The sequence below is a fragment of the Gavia stellata genome, chromosome Z (assembly GCF_030936135.1).
Source record: "Gavia stellata isolate bGavSte3 chromosome Z, bGavSte3.hap2, whole genome shotgun sequence".
In the NCBI taxonomy this organism is placed as follows: domain Eukaryota; kingdom Metazoa; phylum Chordata; class Aves; order Gaviiformes; family Gaviidae; genus Gavia; species Gavia stellata.
In genome coordinates, this window is record NC_082637.1 from 81,649,435 (window position 1) to 81,666,329 (window position 16,895).

At 38.7% G+C, this 16,895-nt stretch overlaps 1 protein-coding gene across 22 annotated transcripts in view; it reads right to left on the minus strand.

Moving 5' to 3' along the window:
• The window catches only part of SSBP2 (single stranded DNA binding protein 2), a 181,911-nt gene that overhangs the window by 31,043 nt on the left and 133,973 nt on the right, over window positions 1-16,895 (minus strand). For 15 of the 22 annotated variants that reach the window (XM_059834238.1, XM_059834259.1, XM_059834252.1 and 12 more), the window contains 3 exons: window positions 6,937-6,996; window positions 2,224-2,290; window positions 1,966-2,036 (listed from right to left, as the gene is read on the minus strand). In XM_059834238.1, the coding sequence (XP_059690221.1) occupies window positions 1,966-2,036; window positions 2,224-2,290; window positions 6,937-6,996 (198 nt within the window). The remainder of the gene's footprint in view (window positions 1-1,965; window positions 2,037-2,223; window positions 2,291-6,936; window positions 6,997-16,895) is intronic. The other 7 variants (XM_059834254.1, XM_059834251.1, XM_059834258.1 and 4 more) reach the window with 3 other exon arrangements.

Below are 16,895 nucleotides of genomic sequence, written 5' to 3' on the forward strand. Positions count from 1 at the left end.
TAGTTGAGTAGCTCATGAAAGTGCTCCCTAATGTCAGGTGGCCAAAATGAGCCAGATTAACCAAGACTTTTTTCTTAAATATTTAAGATGACCCAATTCTTTTTGACTGCATTAGGGAGCACGTGGGAGGCTCACCAGCAGATGTGAAGGACAGGGAGACGTAATGGTCAGAGAGTGTAGGTAGTACCCCATTCATCTAGCATAACTACAGCTTGAAAAAAGCTTGAATCAAATTCTTTGGATCTTTTCAGAGATTCAAGCATTTACAACCATTCACTGTTCCTTGCTTCATGTTATTTTGTTTGAAACAATCTAGATTCATAAAATACAAAACGGCAGTAAATTTTCTGTAAGTTTTCAAGCATATGCATGCTATACTTGCTATACTGAACATAGGTATTCCTATATCAGCACATTGAGTGTTTTGCAAGTTGACTGCCTGTGCAGCAAAGGAGCAGGGCCTCTCACTATGGGCACACCTAAGTCAACTTTACAGCAATGTAGCAAGAGGATGTTAAAAGTAGGTGTGAAAAATTCATCAAACTTGGTTTTAGAACTGCATTCTGAGAAGATCCTAAATGTCAAATGCAAAGATAGATGATGATCCATTTATACAAAAGATTGATTTGTGAACTTAAATTTTGTGTAATTAGGTACTTTTCCCCCCATTTTAAGGGGATGTTCAGTAGAAGAAAGAAGAACTTTACAAAACCACTGGATTTTAAGAGACAGAAAAAATGGAAAAATTACCCTTATAAAAACTGGCATGAGATTTGCCTGCTGTGTGACTAATGGTGCTGCATAAAGTATCAGCTCAATCTCATACAGCAGCAGTGCAAAGCCTCTCTTTCTACCTCCAAAAGGCAAGTGGTAAATACACTTCAATGCTACAGAAAAAGTAACAAATGTATTTAATAATGTTGGTCACACAGCAGATGTTGTGTAGAGCTGCACAACTGGTTTCTCCCAAGAAGACCCAAAATTGTAATGACAGTTATGAACAGATTTGAAAGGCAAAGCTATTTAATCATTTAAAATTCAGTTGCTATTCCAAAAACAAACATTCCAGGAACAAAGAAGTCACTGGAGAGATTATCTGAAATGGGGAAGTAAAAATGCAAAGTGTGGGCACAACAAGCACGCTGAAAAACAAAATACTGGCAACACCGGTATGAAACGCTACCACCTAAATTTTCTCTCACTGAGAGTGCTGACAAAATACAGAATAATCTTTTGGACTCGTATTTCAGGTATGCATCAGAATTAATTTGTTTTCTACCTTAGTTTACTGTTGAAATGCAATACTGACAAATACCCACTCATGTTTTCATACTTTTGAAGAATGGGCCTATGAACCATTATGACCAGGTCAGCACCATGGAGAAGGCTGATTCTTGCAATCCAAGGTTGCTTCGCTCCTCAAAAACAGAGCTAGAGAGATGCTTGTGATTGACAAGGGGGAGAAAAGGCAGCATGAACTCATTTTACATTAAAATCTCTCTAGCACTCACCAAAAATCTAGACCAACAGTGAATGAAAGAAAAACTTTACAGAATTTTGGGGGGTATTTTTGGTACAAAGAGTTTGTCTAAGTTAGAAATATTAACCCTTTCCTCCTAAACAGCACAATCAATAATGAGGAAACACCTACTCGATCCCTGGTCTCCTTTACAAATGTCAGCCTTTGATTACAACATACACTGGCTGTAGGACAAACATAACTTTTCTGAAATATGCAAGTTAAGGGATTCTTCTTTTAATTTCAAATCTTAATTAAAGTGACAGATGTTTTAATTTTAGACTGTACAGCTGCAACTCAGAATTAGTCTTTGTAAAAGAGAAGGTTTATTTTAAAATGTGATTAGAAGAACAAGTCCTGGGCATCTTCAAGCTATGGAAAGCCAGAGTAATATTGTCTAAGTATAGGTCTATCAATAAAAGTGGGTATCTATCTGTGGAAGGTACCTGTGGTCCTAACGGAACCATTCCTCTTGGAGGAGTCATTCTCTGCATTGGCCCACCCATGTTTGGATGCCCTGCAAATAAAATTATGTAACTTAAAAAAACTATGCAATACACAAGCACCTTCTAAAACAGCTTTAACACATCATTCCTTTGTAATCAACAAAAAGCTTAAAAAGCTGCAGTAAGCTTTGAAACACAGGAAGAAAGATGCAAGTTTGAGAAGAGAGTATTTCTGAACGGTCCAAATAATTCTTTCACCTTGCTGCCGTGTTGGGTCCATCCCGCTAGGCAATAATGGCTGACTTCCTGGGACACCTCCAAGTGCCTGCAGGCATAGAAACCATATGTTAAAAGCATATAATGCTTTGAAATTTATGTTAAAGACATAATGCAGATATTTTGGTTTTAGTTCCTGGATGTTTCTTCTGAGTCAAGAGTAATGTGGAAGAGTTAACTTTCCTAAACTCCCTAACTAAATATCCTAAGTGGCTAACTAAAAGTCCTGAATGTCTTACAACCCTGACTACGGATTTGCATTGACAAACTCTTGAACTTCTGTGGAATTATGTATAAATAATCTCCAAAATATAATTGCCTAATTTGCTCCACCCCCCCCACCCCCAATATTTCCTTCACTTCAGCTTATCTATTATTTAACCTCCAAACACTACCTTTTTCTTGCGTATGTGCAATTTATCCAAAGCTTATATTGCTACGGTTTTCCCTTTTAACCACTATTTTAACATTTCCTTTCAGAGGTCAGGATGCGGACACCGATATTCTCTGAGAGTGAGCCGTAACCACACCGCATTCACAGGATACGGTTCATTAGGGCTTTGATGTGGAGGACATTTTATCTTCCGCTCTGCCTTACTCTTGAAGGGCATCACTGCCAAGATAAGCTTATGATTCATCTATGGGAGATAACAACAGTCACAAAACTTGCTCCTAAATCTTGCCTTCAAGCATGAAGGTACACTGTATTGTTACTTCACCTCTGGCCCAAATCAAACACATTGCTTTTATGTCCCCACATTTCAATCTGCCCTTTGAGTTTATAGTAACTGAATTAGGTTTAAGGCTAATTTCCACAGTCTCTTACCTATAGTTTAGTCAACTAGAAAAATGTTTTTATGAATGGATCTTTGCAGCTGATCCACTAGGTGCTATTTAGCATTTCAAAATAACACCACATTTTCAGTAAAAATGGATCCAGAATGAGTAAATCTTTTATTATGAAAGTAATCTACTCAGGCAATACAGGTATTGCTTACTGTGGGAATGGATGAGTTTCTCTTGACCTGGAAATACCGTAGTAGTCTTAGATACATACAAAGGGGAACCTATCTGCAAATATTATACAGTTTGTTTGCACAAGAGGTAGGAAATTCAAAATTAAGATGCACGTTACTACCTCAAAGGTAATACAGTCAAAAGGTACTGCACTGCAAGATCAATGGAATAAACAAATAATCTGAGACAACATAATTTAAATCAGAATTTTACATGTGCTTCAGTGGCTTGAAGTCTGGATGATACATAAGAACAATACATGAAGTGCATGGAGAAGTGACAAATACCAGCAAAGCAGGAACTGGTCACTTGTGCCAGAGATGGCAGGTGACATGCAAGGACATGGAGGCATTTGCTGCTGTGAGCACACATGATCGAAGACTTAACTCATGCAGTCATTACACTGCGGATCTTTACATGAGGGACTGCGGTTCCTTTCTAACATGTCATACCACTTTTCAAGAAAAACAAGTGTACCTGCACAGCACAATGCCTTGCCAACAGCAAACACCCTTGTAGGGCTTGATATAGTAGGACATGATTGAGTACTGGAGGCAACTTAGGGGCACTCGTGTGGCACTCCATAGGTACTAACTTTCCTTGCTACAAAGCCTAGATCTAGCTCAGATAACCCTTTGTGGAATTATCGCTGGAGGTGACTTAGAAATTAAATTTATATTCGCATTTTAAGGAAAGGTACAGCATTGAAGAAACTTTCAGGGTGGATTGTGGCAGTCATGCAAGAGTTCCATCCCACAGAAGTTCCCTAGGCAACCTCAGGTGTTGGCAACACCAGGGCAGCTTGGTGTGCTGACTCGAAGAGAAACTGTGCAGAGGTTGGAGCGGAGTGGAGACACCGCAGCCAGGCTCTGTGATAAAACGGGAACTGGAAGGTACTATGGAACACAGAGATGGAGACTCACCCTGATAATTAGGATCCGTACCTGGTCAAAGACAATGCTATTGTACAAAGATACAATAACATATTTAGTGTGTAATGGTGTGTAGTGGAGTACCTGGGAATGGGCCCACAGTCTATCACTTTGAGAAAATACTATTCTTGGGTGAACTTTGCTCATTGTAATCTCATTATAATACCAAAACACACCTCCATCCCAAAAGCTACCCGCCTCCAAGGTGCAACCACCCCTCACTGAGCTTCGCTTTTCTTGGTCTATACCTTTGAAAGCAAAGCGAGAAACTTTTACACCAATTACAACAAAGAAATACATGACCAGAGTCACTCAAGCTCCACCTGTAAAGTAAAAATAGTACGAAAAGGCTTAAGAGAGGAGGGGCGTTAGGGAAGATTCCATCGCAGACCTGCTCTGACACCTGGGATCAGTCGACGGGCTGAACCTCTCTTCCCCCCCACAGGGACGCCTTTGGGTAAGATTCGGACACTTGGCTATACCAAGTGTTTCCCCAGGAAACTTAGAAATCTCTATAGAGTTGTTTCATAACTTAACACATTTGTAGCCAGGCTATATTGCTCATATTCCTGGTATTTGCACATGCTTTACAGGCAGTAGTTCTAACACTGGCAATCCAAAAGAACTTGTGCATCTGTTGCTTTAATAAACTGCACTATTCACTAATCTAGCCGTGAGAGTTCTCATTGAACATGACCAAATTCCTTAAGGGTGGCCGTGACAGCTCATGCAACGTGACTACACTGAAAGTGTATGGTGTTACGAGTGCATCCATAATCATAAGAGTTCAATATATATATAGAACGTGACCGGACTTGTAACATGGAGAATTGGGCATCACTCAGAATCTAAGCCCAGCTGCCCCCAGCCCCTCTGATATCTGAGGACAAGCTGGAACACAAGGGGGTTTATTTTCTGCCAAATTGCCTTGCCCTTTAACTCAACACCCTTACACAGCACTGGACTGTGCTGTGCATGCATGCTCTGTGTTACCCTTCCTTGCCTAAGAAACACAATGTCTACTGCAAGGGATTAAGGAATGGAGTTATAGTTGCAGTGGGAATTTTAACTCTGATTTTTACTGACTTCCACCTAATGAAAATTTCAGCCTTAATGTTGCACTACAATAGTTTATTACTTCCACACACTGCCCAGCTATACTGTAACTTAAATAATGGCAGTGTTGTTCAAAGCAGTAATTCATAAATGTGGCATAATGTAAATGAATTACAAGAGCTGTAATTCACTGAGATTATGTGATTATGTTACAGCTCTGAACTGAAAATATCACAATGTGCAGACAAAAACACTTCTGAAACTAAAACTGCAGGCTGGCAGCGCTTTCACAGCACTCACCACATCCAGTTTCTACCTGCCAGTATTTACAGTGTTCAGAAACACAGAAAGAGAAACAAAGGAATATGTGAAACCCAAACACTGGTATATCTTTGCCTAAGATACTACTGAGAGGTACAAAAATCAGGAAGATATTTTTTACTGAGTTACAGTATGTCTGTAGCAAATATTTAACTAAAGTGCTAATGACATTGCACTCTTATGTTGTCCCTTGAGGATCACTTCAGCAAGGTAAATTAAATCACCCATTTCCCTTGTGATAAAGCAGCTATGGTATGTGTAACTTAATCTGCTCCCAAACATCACCAGGTTCGATGTAGAGGAATATCTGAAGAGGTCTTGCCACCTGATATATCCAGCTCGCTAAAATTTAAACTTCATACTTTCTGGCAAGATTGTGCCAGTGCTAAAGACAAGTTTGTTGACATTGTGTTATACAGACATAAAAAGTAGCCAGAACTGAGGCTGGGGTATAAAAGTCTCCTCATCAAGCTGTGACAAGAAGAAAGGCAGTCCTGGAAGTCTAAGTTGGACCAAAACACCTGTTCCATCTATCCTATCAACCCTTCCCAATATTGTAAATGACCCAGTTTTTCTTCCAGAGCTCCACTGACATTATTCTGTCTGCTTATCTTTAACTTTTCATCTGCTGACAATCGCCTTCTTCTCCTCTATCCACACTATGGAGAACTTAAAAATACAAATGCTATCTGCTTCCAGAACCAGCTTTTCACAGATGGGCCAATAAAGGTCTCTGCTGATGAACAGCAGCTCATTCTTGTTACACTGGCATGCACATCCTTTGATGGAGATGAAAGAAAATTATGAATTCAATGCTTTTATAACGTCCTCAGAGGGTCTACAGGAGCCATACAGCACTTTATGATATCTGTTTCTCACCAATAACCTTCATATTTACTAGGAAATAAATATACTTCATATATCCAACAAAGAATACGAGGGAATGATGCATTTTACGTAGAATTAAGTAAAAAAAATTCTCAGAGCTCACTGCTTGATGTGGTTAGGAAACTTTAGAGAGTGTAACAGTAATGTGGACATTCTGCCTTCATCTCAGAGCAGGCAGCATTGGCTGGCTGAGGTTAATGCAGCACCGCACAAGGAAACTATATCCTCCCTCTGCAAACAGGCTTAACACAGAATAAATTTTGAGGTGTGGACACTAATTAAGCGCAGGAAAGTGAGCTGGGAGTGGCATGGCCACGACTTATCAAAAAAACTATTTAATGGTCAGATAAAATAGGGTGGAGAGGGACTGAGTGAGTTTTGTAGCCAACAAGCCATTGGTAGCTGACAAGACAACATTCCCTGTTCCCACCACTGCACCACCACCCTGGACCACAACAGTGCTTCAGTGATAAAATCTTACCTGATTGGGTATTCTTAAAGGTGGCCTTGGACCTCCAGGGTACCGAGGGGACATGAAAGGCTATGAAAAAAAAGAAATACTGCTAAACAATTCAATTTAGCCTGTAAATACCACATTGAGTCATTGGGCATATGGCTTGTGCCATGCTCCCACCTCAAGTATCCAGCTTAAATACTTCCACAGAGTGTTCAGTGTATTATTTCACAATGTTTAGGAGAACTAAATAAATTTAGAGATTCTTAGTGAATGCATCTATCAAGATGTATTATAAAACCTTGTTACAGCAATTGTGAATGCAGAATAGAAACAACTTAATGCATTTACAGTGAAGAACAATAAATCATTTAGATCATATCATCACACATCTATACTTTCCACTGTAGAAGGGGGAAAGTTAGGAACCCTGGAATAGAAAACAAAAATGTTCTTCCAAGGGTCAAGAGGTAAGTACCAGCATAATAATTCACAAATACTTTCCATCCACTTTTTCATAATAATACAGTAAAATGCAGTACAAGATTTAACCTGTGAGGGCACATATTTCAAACTTATGTCATAAATATGTAGAACTTTGGTGGTTCCATTAACCGTATTAATTCAGTGTTGCACTCCATCCCTCCATATTTAACTCCATGCTCACACAGTAAATCTCCTCTCTCAAAAGTAAATTTATACCCAAATCTGTCGTACCATCCTGCATCTCGTGAGGTTCTAGTGGCTCTTGACTGCCACTAAACTAAACCACTTCATAGCCCACAAACAAGGTCAGTCCCTTATGATAAACAACTGGTAGTACCAGCAAATACATTTATAACATCTCTACTTATTCCATCCCAGAGTGTGACAATTATCTATGAATCTAAAAAGCTGGGACATTAGTGGCAAGTGTGAGATCTACAGGAAAAAGGCACAAACATCTGACTAAACAGATGATGAAGAGCATCATTTTGGCAAGCAAGTGTACCTATAACTCCAGAAGAAAATGATGAGCTGAAAGTATGTTTTGACTGTGTACACAGGGACAAAAAAGGTTGATTCTGTGTATTGTGAAAGAGGAGCTCACTTCTGGTCATGACACTGCACTGGAGACAAGGCAGAGATAAAGGAAAGGAGTCTGCTGGGACTTCCCAGGGGCAATCTCTGATGACAAATGAGCTGCTGCACATTTAAATGCACTCTTTAGGGTCTCTTTGAAAAGAACCAAATATACGTACACAGGCATCATCTAGTCTGCTGTAGCTGAGGACCACTGGCAGGTCACTAAAACTATGATCAACATCACTGTTCTACAAATGAATGGCATGCTTCAGTTCCATCAGAGGCACTGCGTTATAAACTAAAATGCCAGTGATCACCAGTGCTAGTAATGCATGTATTAATAGTAGCAACAGCTAGCAAAAGGATTACAACTATTTTACCAATAATTAGTAATGGAATTTTTCCTATGATCTTGCATAAAAAAAATTAACAGAACCTTTCACATCTCAGAATCAGATGAAGCTGAAATAAAGTAACCTACATAAACATGCATTCAAAATAGGTACTAGAAAGCAATTTAAAATACAGAGAGTTTACAAACTGGAAGAAAGTTCAGTGACAGTTGTGAAAAGATTACTTTAATAAAAAAGGCACTTGAAATTATGTGCTACAGAAGAGGGAGGCTTCTTCATGTCCTCTCTCTGATGGCGAGATTCTCTGATAAGAAAGAAAGAAAAAAGGGTTGTGCATGTGGTGAAGGCTGTAAAATGCAGGCCCTTGTAAAGCAGTAAAAGTGCGAGGAAATTAGAATTTCAACAATTTCCATAAAGGTCAACCAAATGCATTGTATGCAGTGCAGCACACTCTAGTCAGTATCTTGGATTTGGCTTACCTCATCCAGCAAATGAAACCTTAACATTATTTACAGTTGCACAGCTCATAAAAGGGAAATCAGCAGGTCAACCATATCTTAATGTACAATCACACTACTAATATTAGCATATAGTAGTGCATTATTGGCAGAACATCTGCTTCTTTCAAGCAGGATGGAAACCTGCTTGTCCTCTCTCTTGCCAGTGGGTTCACCTTTCTATGCAGTTTATAAAAATACCTAAAAACTTATTTTTTGTATAGAATTGAAATTTTATTTAAAAAGCTGAAATCAATACCCCACTGCATTAAGGAGAAAAAAAGCCTTACCCATATAAAGTCACAATTTCACTTTTCAAAATATGACTCGCGTTGTTTCTAATGACTGACAATTAGAGTCCATAATTTTTGGTTTGCTGTGCCCCTGAGGTCAGCAGCTGCTTCAGATTTTTGAGAAGATTCGGATCTAAGTAGGTCTCAAGTCTACTTAATAAAAACTTTAAATCTTTCTGTGTCTATATATTCCCCTTAAGCATATTTGTGGAAGTATATAAACGTTCTCCTATTCTTTAAGCAACTGAACCCAAGCGGAACTGCAATGAATGACTTCATCTGGTAAATTTCAAATAGTTCTCATGGTTCTTGATGATCTATGGATATAAACACTGCACAGCTCTATAGGCAGGAAAATATATAAAAAACTGGGAAGCACAACTAATGTTTTGATGAATGTAAGTATCAATAAAGGTCCACACAGCACTGCAGAAAATGGTGACATAGTGATGTTCAAGGACAATTCTATGAATTTTACACTCTTTTGGACCAAGATTTAGTACTTCAGTTTACCATAAAAATTCTACCATTAAAAAGAAAAACTTAAATATTCTCATTTCTGTGTCAGTTACTAAACTTCTCCCTCTCCACCACCAATGTCATGTTTGTCCACAAAAAGTTCTACCGGGACGTATCAAGACAACAAAGAAATTCTGTCAAATGTTTTAATAAAAATAAATTAAATATTAAAAGCTTTTCACTACATTGGGAGCAATTTTTTCAAATCTCTCACACACAGAGATTATTAAGCACCAGGCATTCTGAAAGACATGAACGCAAGCAGTAGGGACTTCTTGTCGCATCTTGTTTCACTATATCCTTTGTAATTAATAAGAACACCTGACATTTAGTCTCCAATCTAGTTTTACTTTATTGTTAAGAGCTGCTGAAATGACCATGGCTTAGGGAAGAACCACTGTGGGCTTATATTTCTTATGGCTAGTAGCACTCTTTCCTTGGAAACTTTTTATTGCCCTTTTCTTAATGATATTGCAGCACATACATCACAAAACGTAATGGGTTCAAAATATGGGCACTAAATTAAAACCCGTGATCACAGGTTTTGAATTGGTCTGTGTAGCACTTGTCTTCTGAAGACAAAAAATAAATTTGTCGCATGTGGAAGACTCAAACATTTCTGCCTGCTACCTCAGCCTTGTGCCAATTCAAAGTTCAGTGTTCTGATAGTCCAAAAACTTTAATGGATCCCCACACTAAATTTTCAGCAAGACGGACTCCTTATTTGTCTCAGAGTTCAGCTGGGGGACTGGATAGGTGCCACGCCAATGAATCAAATAATTCCTTGCTTACCCCAGCTAGAAGGGAGGGAGAGGGCTATCAGCAATGCACAGAGCACTTCTTCCACTTAAGGATTATAGACATACAACTCTTCAAAAAGTAGTCAGGGTCAAAATAGAAAGAAATAATTAAGCTGGAAAAATATTCCAAAAGATAGGTAGCATGATTTAATAATGAAGCAGTAACTTTAGCTATCGGGTAGGAAGAAGACAGGGGCAAAAGATATTATCTCCTAGAGCCCTCTCTGTGCAAAAGGATGTAGGATACTCTGTGAGTAACGGTTGGACTTTATAATCTTAAAGGACTTTTCCAACCTAAATGATTCTGTGATTCAAATAATATATCCAGCATTTTAGGGCCAGTTCTTGCTTAAGACAATGCCAAGCCTGTCTAAGGGAAACCAATCCCTCGAAGCTGATCTGACTGACGGAGAAGGATATTACCAGAGTGGCTCCATCCCACAGTAATTTCCAGGTGCTAAAATGGCTCTCAAGGGTTTCCAGTCACTACTGCAGCCTTCAAGTCCCTCTAATCCACAACAGGGACATTACTCCAAGTACGAGGAGGTGTAAACAACACTCTTGTGCACCACCCCAAGCTACAATTAACTTCTCAAATGGAGTTCAGGAACTGGCACATAAACTGATGTATCAAGAAAAGCAAAAAAAAAAAAAACAAAACCCCAACCCCCAAACAAAACCCCAAACCGAAATGAAAATCAATAACAAAAAGAACATGAAGAAAACAAAGTAACAGGCAAGAATGTCGTATCTAAGCCACAACTGAGATGGAGATGCCACCAGTGTCACGCAAGTTGCAGCAACAGCAGAAGATTCTAGTAACTGCTTTGGAGAACAGCCAGCTAAACACATCTGTGAACACCAGTATATTGTAATTACTGCCTTCAGGTATAAAATTCAGCAATTTGGTATCACAAAAAGCATCTTGAAGGCTGCTGTCATGCAGCTGAGACCAAAGGAATATAAGCAGAAGCTTCTACTAAACCAGGTGAAAAAGAAACCAGAGAGGAAAAACCTTTTGTGTAGTCACTGCAGAATATATGTATTTATCAACTTAAAGGGAAAACAAACACCTAAAAGGAGAAAAGTACTAAAGAAAGGAAAAGAGGCACTACACAAAATAAAATCAAGATGTGAAATGTTAAATTTAGTAAGCTCCCTGCTGTTACTTACAGCATCCCATCATGTCGAATTGTTAGAAATACTTAAAAAGAAGTAAAGCTCAAGAACTTGAATGATGGTGCCACATGCTCTAGTACTTTTTGTTGTCCTCCTGCTAAAGAAAGAATCCAACTGTGCACAGGGAGAGTAAAGGGTATCTTATAAACTGTGTATTTAATACAATTTTGTGAGTTGTGTGTGCATGTACAATGTAAAAATCTTGTAAAATACCATTTTTCTTAATACCTGGGAACACAAGGGGACAAGCAGATAATAAGTTTCTCAGTAGGGAAGTCTTCAAAGAAGCAACGTTGAGGCACAGTAGTCTCACTGCCCACATTTCGGTTCCAGTATTCAGGGAAAATGATTTCACAAAAAATATCCACCAGAAAGCTGATGACATAAAGGCATAGAAGCTGGCATGTTTCTCTGCCACTACTGTAATTCTTACTCTTTTTTTAGTTGTTTGGGTGTGTTTTAGTTTTCTTGTACCTAATACTGGTGGAATGAAAGAATTTAAAAGATGGTGTTCTACTAAGTATGACAGATTTCAATAAAGTTATTTTTCTTTAAATTTACTCCCCTTCCAAAGGCTGGGAATATAATGTACTTGTTTCCAAATATGGGGGGTTTTTTGCATTGACATTTTTATCCTTTTTTTACTCACACCGTTACATTTATCGACCACATATTCTCCCACATAAATTGCAAAATTTACAATAATCCACAGTCAAATAACTAAACCTGAATATTGCTTACATTTCAATTCCTATTGAGACTGAATTCCTAATGAGATTTGATTTACCATAAATACCCTCATCTGTTCCAATACATACATATTATGTGATAACCTATGACTTGTATACTGGATAGCACAGCCTCATGTAACAAACACACACACACCAGGAAAACAAATAAATGTAGTTCAGAAAGATTTACTGCAGTTATTGGGCATGAGTAATGGAGAGGTTGCACACATCTGCTAACTGTAAAAATACCAAGAGCCAAAATGCCAGCGAGCAAAGCTCGGGCTGAGGAGAATAAAATGGAATGAATATTGCTTGAATAGGAGAACCCTGTCTACATGGCATGAAAAAACCCACCTCTCTCTGTCAGCGCAGCTTAAAATAACAACGCTCATCTAGATTCACATTAACATCTTCCCAGCTTGGTGTACTAATAGGTTCTTTTCAGCTCAGTAAAATACACGTTTGTCTGGTCAAAGCAGGACAGAAGGTTTGTTTTAAAGCACACCACCGATCTGGTTTAATGACTACATTTAAGGCTGCTGCAGAAAGCAGGGCAGCAGCTCAACCAGTCTCAACCAGCCAAAATAGACCCTCCGAGGCTGACTGGTTTGCAGCGGGGTGACTTGCTAAGCGTGATGCATGGAAGCCCCAGGAGGGATGTGCTCAACGCACTGAGTGCTCAAGCCGTGGAGGATGTCCCCTGCCCAGCTCAGCCCTCCTGCTGTGCCCAAGAGGAGTGTTCCCACAGGAGATCTCACGAAAGGGAAGATGTTTTACGTATCTCGGGCACTTCAGCACGCTGCCAGCCAAGCCTGACCAGCCACCAGCAAGCGGGCGCACCCGGACACCTCTGCCCCAGGGACCTCTCCTCTGCCCCATGTCCATATGATGGACAGTGGGGAGAGAGGATCCGTCTCTACCGGCTCCATCCAGACCTGGACCCACACTCTTACTGCATTTCACGTGGCTTACAAAAGCAGAGGAACAGATTCTGCTTGCACCAGAGAGTACTCTGCAGGGCCTCCCAAAACCACCTCTAAATTCACAGTTTTAAAAGCAAACAAAAGCAAGTGGCAACTGCTTTTCAGCATCCTGTTTTTTTTTAACATGCATTATCAAATTTAGAAAAATCTCCTTAGATTGTAAACCCTGAGAGGCTGTTGATGCTCCAAACTGGAGAACAACTCTTCGGGGAGTAAAAAGAGCACACCACAAGTTAAAAAATACAAGGTGAAACACAGTTTTAGCGCTCAGCATAGAAAAGAACTGAAATGTTATTAAGTGGTTTGTATAATTCAGTCACCAAAATCAGCACAAACTCTAAACACTACTTATCACTAGAAACTGAAAATGGAACCACAGACTTAATTCGTACACATTATGAAAAAATATTTTAAATTAATTGTGCTGCTACTTGAAGAGCAGGTATTGTAAGAGGGTCCAAGCTGCCAGCATCAAGGTCATAAGCCAGATGAGAATTCTCATAATGACCAAATCTCTCCATTTATTAATTTAAAGTTCTAAATGATAAGACGTGAAACAACCCAAAAATCTTTGTTCTCCTCTCCTCCATTAAAAAATGAATTCAATTGCCATATTCTGTCTCTGAAAATACAATTAATATTAATCTTTTTTTGTTTTCAAACTCTATTCCTGGTTAAAAGGATTGGCATCACTTAACTATTTATAGTCCCAATGGTAAGAAATAAGACTGCTTGATATTTTTATTTCATTTTCTTATTATGGTAGCAGTACTGAAAAACGACTATGAAGTAACGTTTTAATATATCTCCTTAAGACTCCTATGTTTTACGAAATGATTTAGAGGTGCTTTACAACTACTACTAGTGTGCAGGCTTCCATTCTCAATGAAACGGGTTTTTGTACTCTTGAAGAGTACCAGTGGTGAACCATAAAATATGCGTGAATTGAATTTATCCAAGTTACTTTACAATTCATATACTTTCATTTATTTAGTTGCCTCTACATTTTTTTGTGGACATCTCTATCAGCAATAACAGTCACCACAGTGTATAAGACACTCTTCATTAACACATTTTAATTCTAACCAGGACTAAACTACATTAGCTCTCAAAATGACACTCTTGTGCTGGCACAGCCTGCTGATAAGCACAAATACGTAACTTGCCCTTTGCAAAGCTCAGAAAGGCTATTATCAATTCTTAACAAAACATTATTTTCCTATTCAACTGCATTTTACTGTTAATTACACAACCCTTTTTGTCCTCCTTCGCTTCCCAAATGGCTACCACAGTGTTAGAGGTCTCTGTTTTATATTTTGCTAAAGTATTTCAGAGATGAAATTTGGTTTACACACTACACATCTTGTAATCTACCAGTATAAATCAAACTAGCTCTTTTTATCTACACTATTTCACATAAAATCATGTTAGATTCTCAGCACCGAGACAGGATTTCTCTCTACGTTGGCCTTTACTGACGACCAAGCCTATTTCCATAAGCAAGTAAGTTCTTCTCTGTGCTTCAGACGAAGATCCCTGAAAAAATTATTTCCATATTTATCGTTTTCTAAGAGCAGCCTGACACGGTCCGGCAACCTATAAACAGCAACAGTAAGAGGTTTGATTTAATTTACAGTATAGAGCAAAATTAATTTTTTTTTTTTTTAAATCAAAAAGCCTTCCACAGACCTCTGTCTTTCCATATCTAAAATTCCAAAAGTTACAACAATACTAGCATTTCAAACGAAATTAATGCTTTATCCCTGGTCAAGAAGTACAGGACTCATTCCACCATCTGACAGAATACTGCAATACGTACCTTGCACATTCTGCCTATAAAAATGAAGAAACAAAATCTCTTTTTACAAAAAAACCCAAAAACCTTTTGTCCCTAGCTAAACATTTCTCTGTGATGCTAGAAGCAGGATCTGCCCACTCACCTGGCTACTTCTCCAGAAATTTGAGAAAGTCAGTAACACTCATTTTGATGACACGATGATCTTCAGGAATTGTACTGTTACTACATCCGTCCCACTTTGTGGGAAATACCATTATCTCAGACTCACAAAGACTTAGCAAGGGGGAGAGAAGTTCTGCACATGATATTTAATAGAAATTTTGAAAGAAATGCGATTTTAAAAGGGCTATTACCTACATGCATTTTAAACCAGGTTAGTAGTTTTGACTTTCATTTTTATTAAATCCAAATACTACAGAAAAGACAATATTTCAAACCTGACTTAAGCCAAAACCAAACGGTCAAGAAGTATCACCCTTTCAAAAAAACTAAACAAACTTCCGCTTTTACAATTCAGACATCATAAATGTAGCTCACTAATCTTGAGAAAGCGTTTTCTTAAACTTAGTAAGCCTTCTGGTCATCCCTGATGATGATATACGACTGATTTTTTTGAACAACTTTGACAATGACAAGCTGGAGTTTGTTATTCCTGCTGTTATATTTAATAAATGTATTGTTTCAAAGCTACATGCATTATCTTCATCCAAGGATTTTGGTTTCAATTGCAAGCACTTGTGGCTCATGTAAAAAGCAGGAGTCAGACTATGACAGGAACTGAATTAACCTCAGCAGAAGGAAGCATCATATATGAATGACAACCCTTCCCCTACTCGTTAGTACACATCAGCAGTAACTATAATGCCAATTCTGGTATATGGTCAGTACCCTTAAATTTCCAAGGTTTATCTCACAAACGGAGAACATGAATTTTCAGGATAAGATTATAAAGTTCAGAACAGATCTCCTGGGTAAATGACTTGCACCCCATCCCACCCCTTCCCCTTGCACCACTCCACAGCTAGCAGTGGGTCTGTGGATGCTCGAGATGTACGTGTGGAAGGGGAGGCGGGGGAAGCGCGGGCTCAGAGCTTATTTGGCTACTCAAGCTGAGCAGTTTTAATTTGTTCTAACAGTTATGAGCAGTAAAACCATTACCACAACTGCAGGATAGAATTATCAAAGCCAGCAGATGTCGGACACCTTTATCTTTTTAAAGTTGACTTTATTCCTGGTATTTAGAGAAAACGAACAAAAAAGAGGAACAAACACGAACTACTTACAGATCTTTCTAGATGCTAATCCCCTCTCACATAGTCTAAAAAGTTAAAATAATTTTTAAAATTAAAGTGTGTTAAAATACAGTGTGATACCAGCAAGGACAAAAATACAGACCCCCGTTCTGCAAAGAATTAGACATACTCTTAATTTTATGCACTTGAGTATTGCCAGTGGATGCCAGTCTGCTATACTGGGGTGGACGAGTTCACAACAACGGAGATTCCAAAAATACAGTAAAATTCTTCTTACTAACATTAATTATATAAACCCAGGGGGAAAAAATCCCCTTTAAAATCTATTTTCAAAGCTTTTCAAGGCCTACCAAAGCTGCTAGCTTTACTCACAAGCTGTATTTGCAGCTTTGGTGACGTTTCATTTGTTCACAGTAACGTTTTAACAATACATGACGCTTTTCAAGCTTCTGGGACTTCACTGTATCTGCTCTGCTCAGGGCCCAATTCTTTAACTTTTCACTCCTTCACCTGCA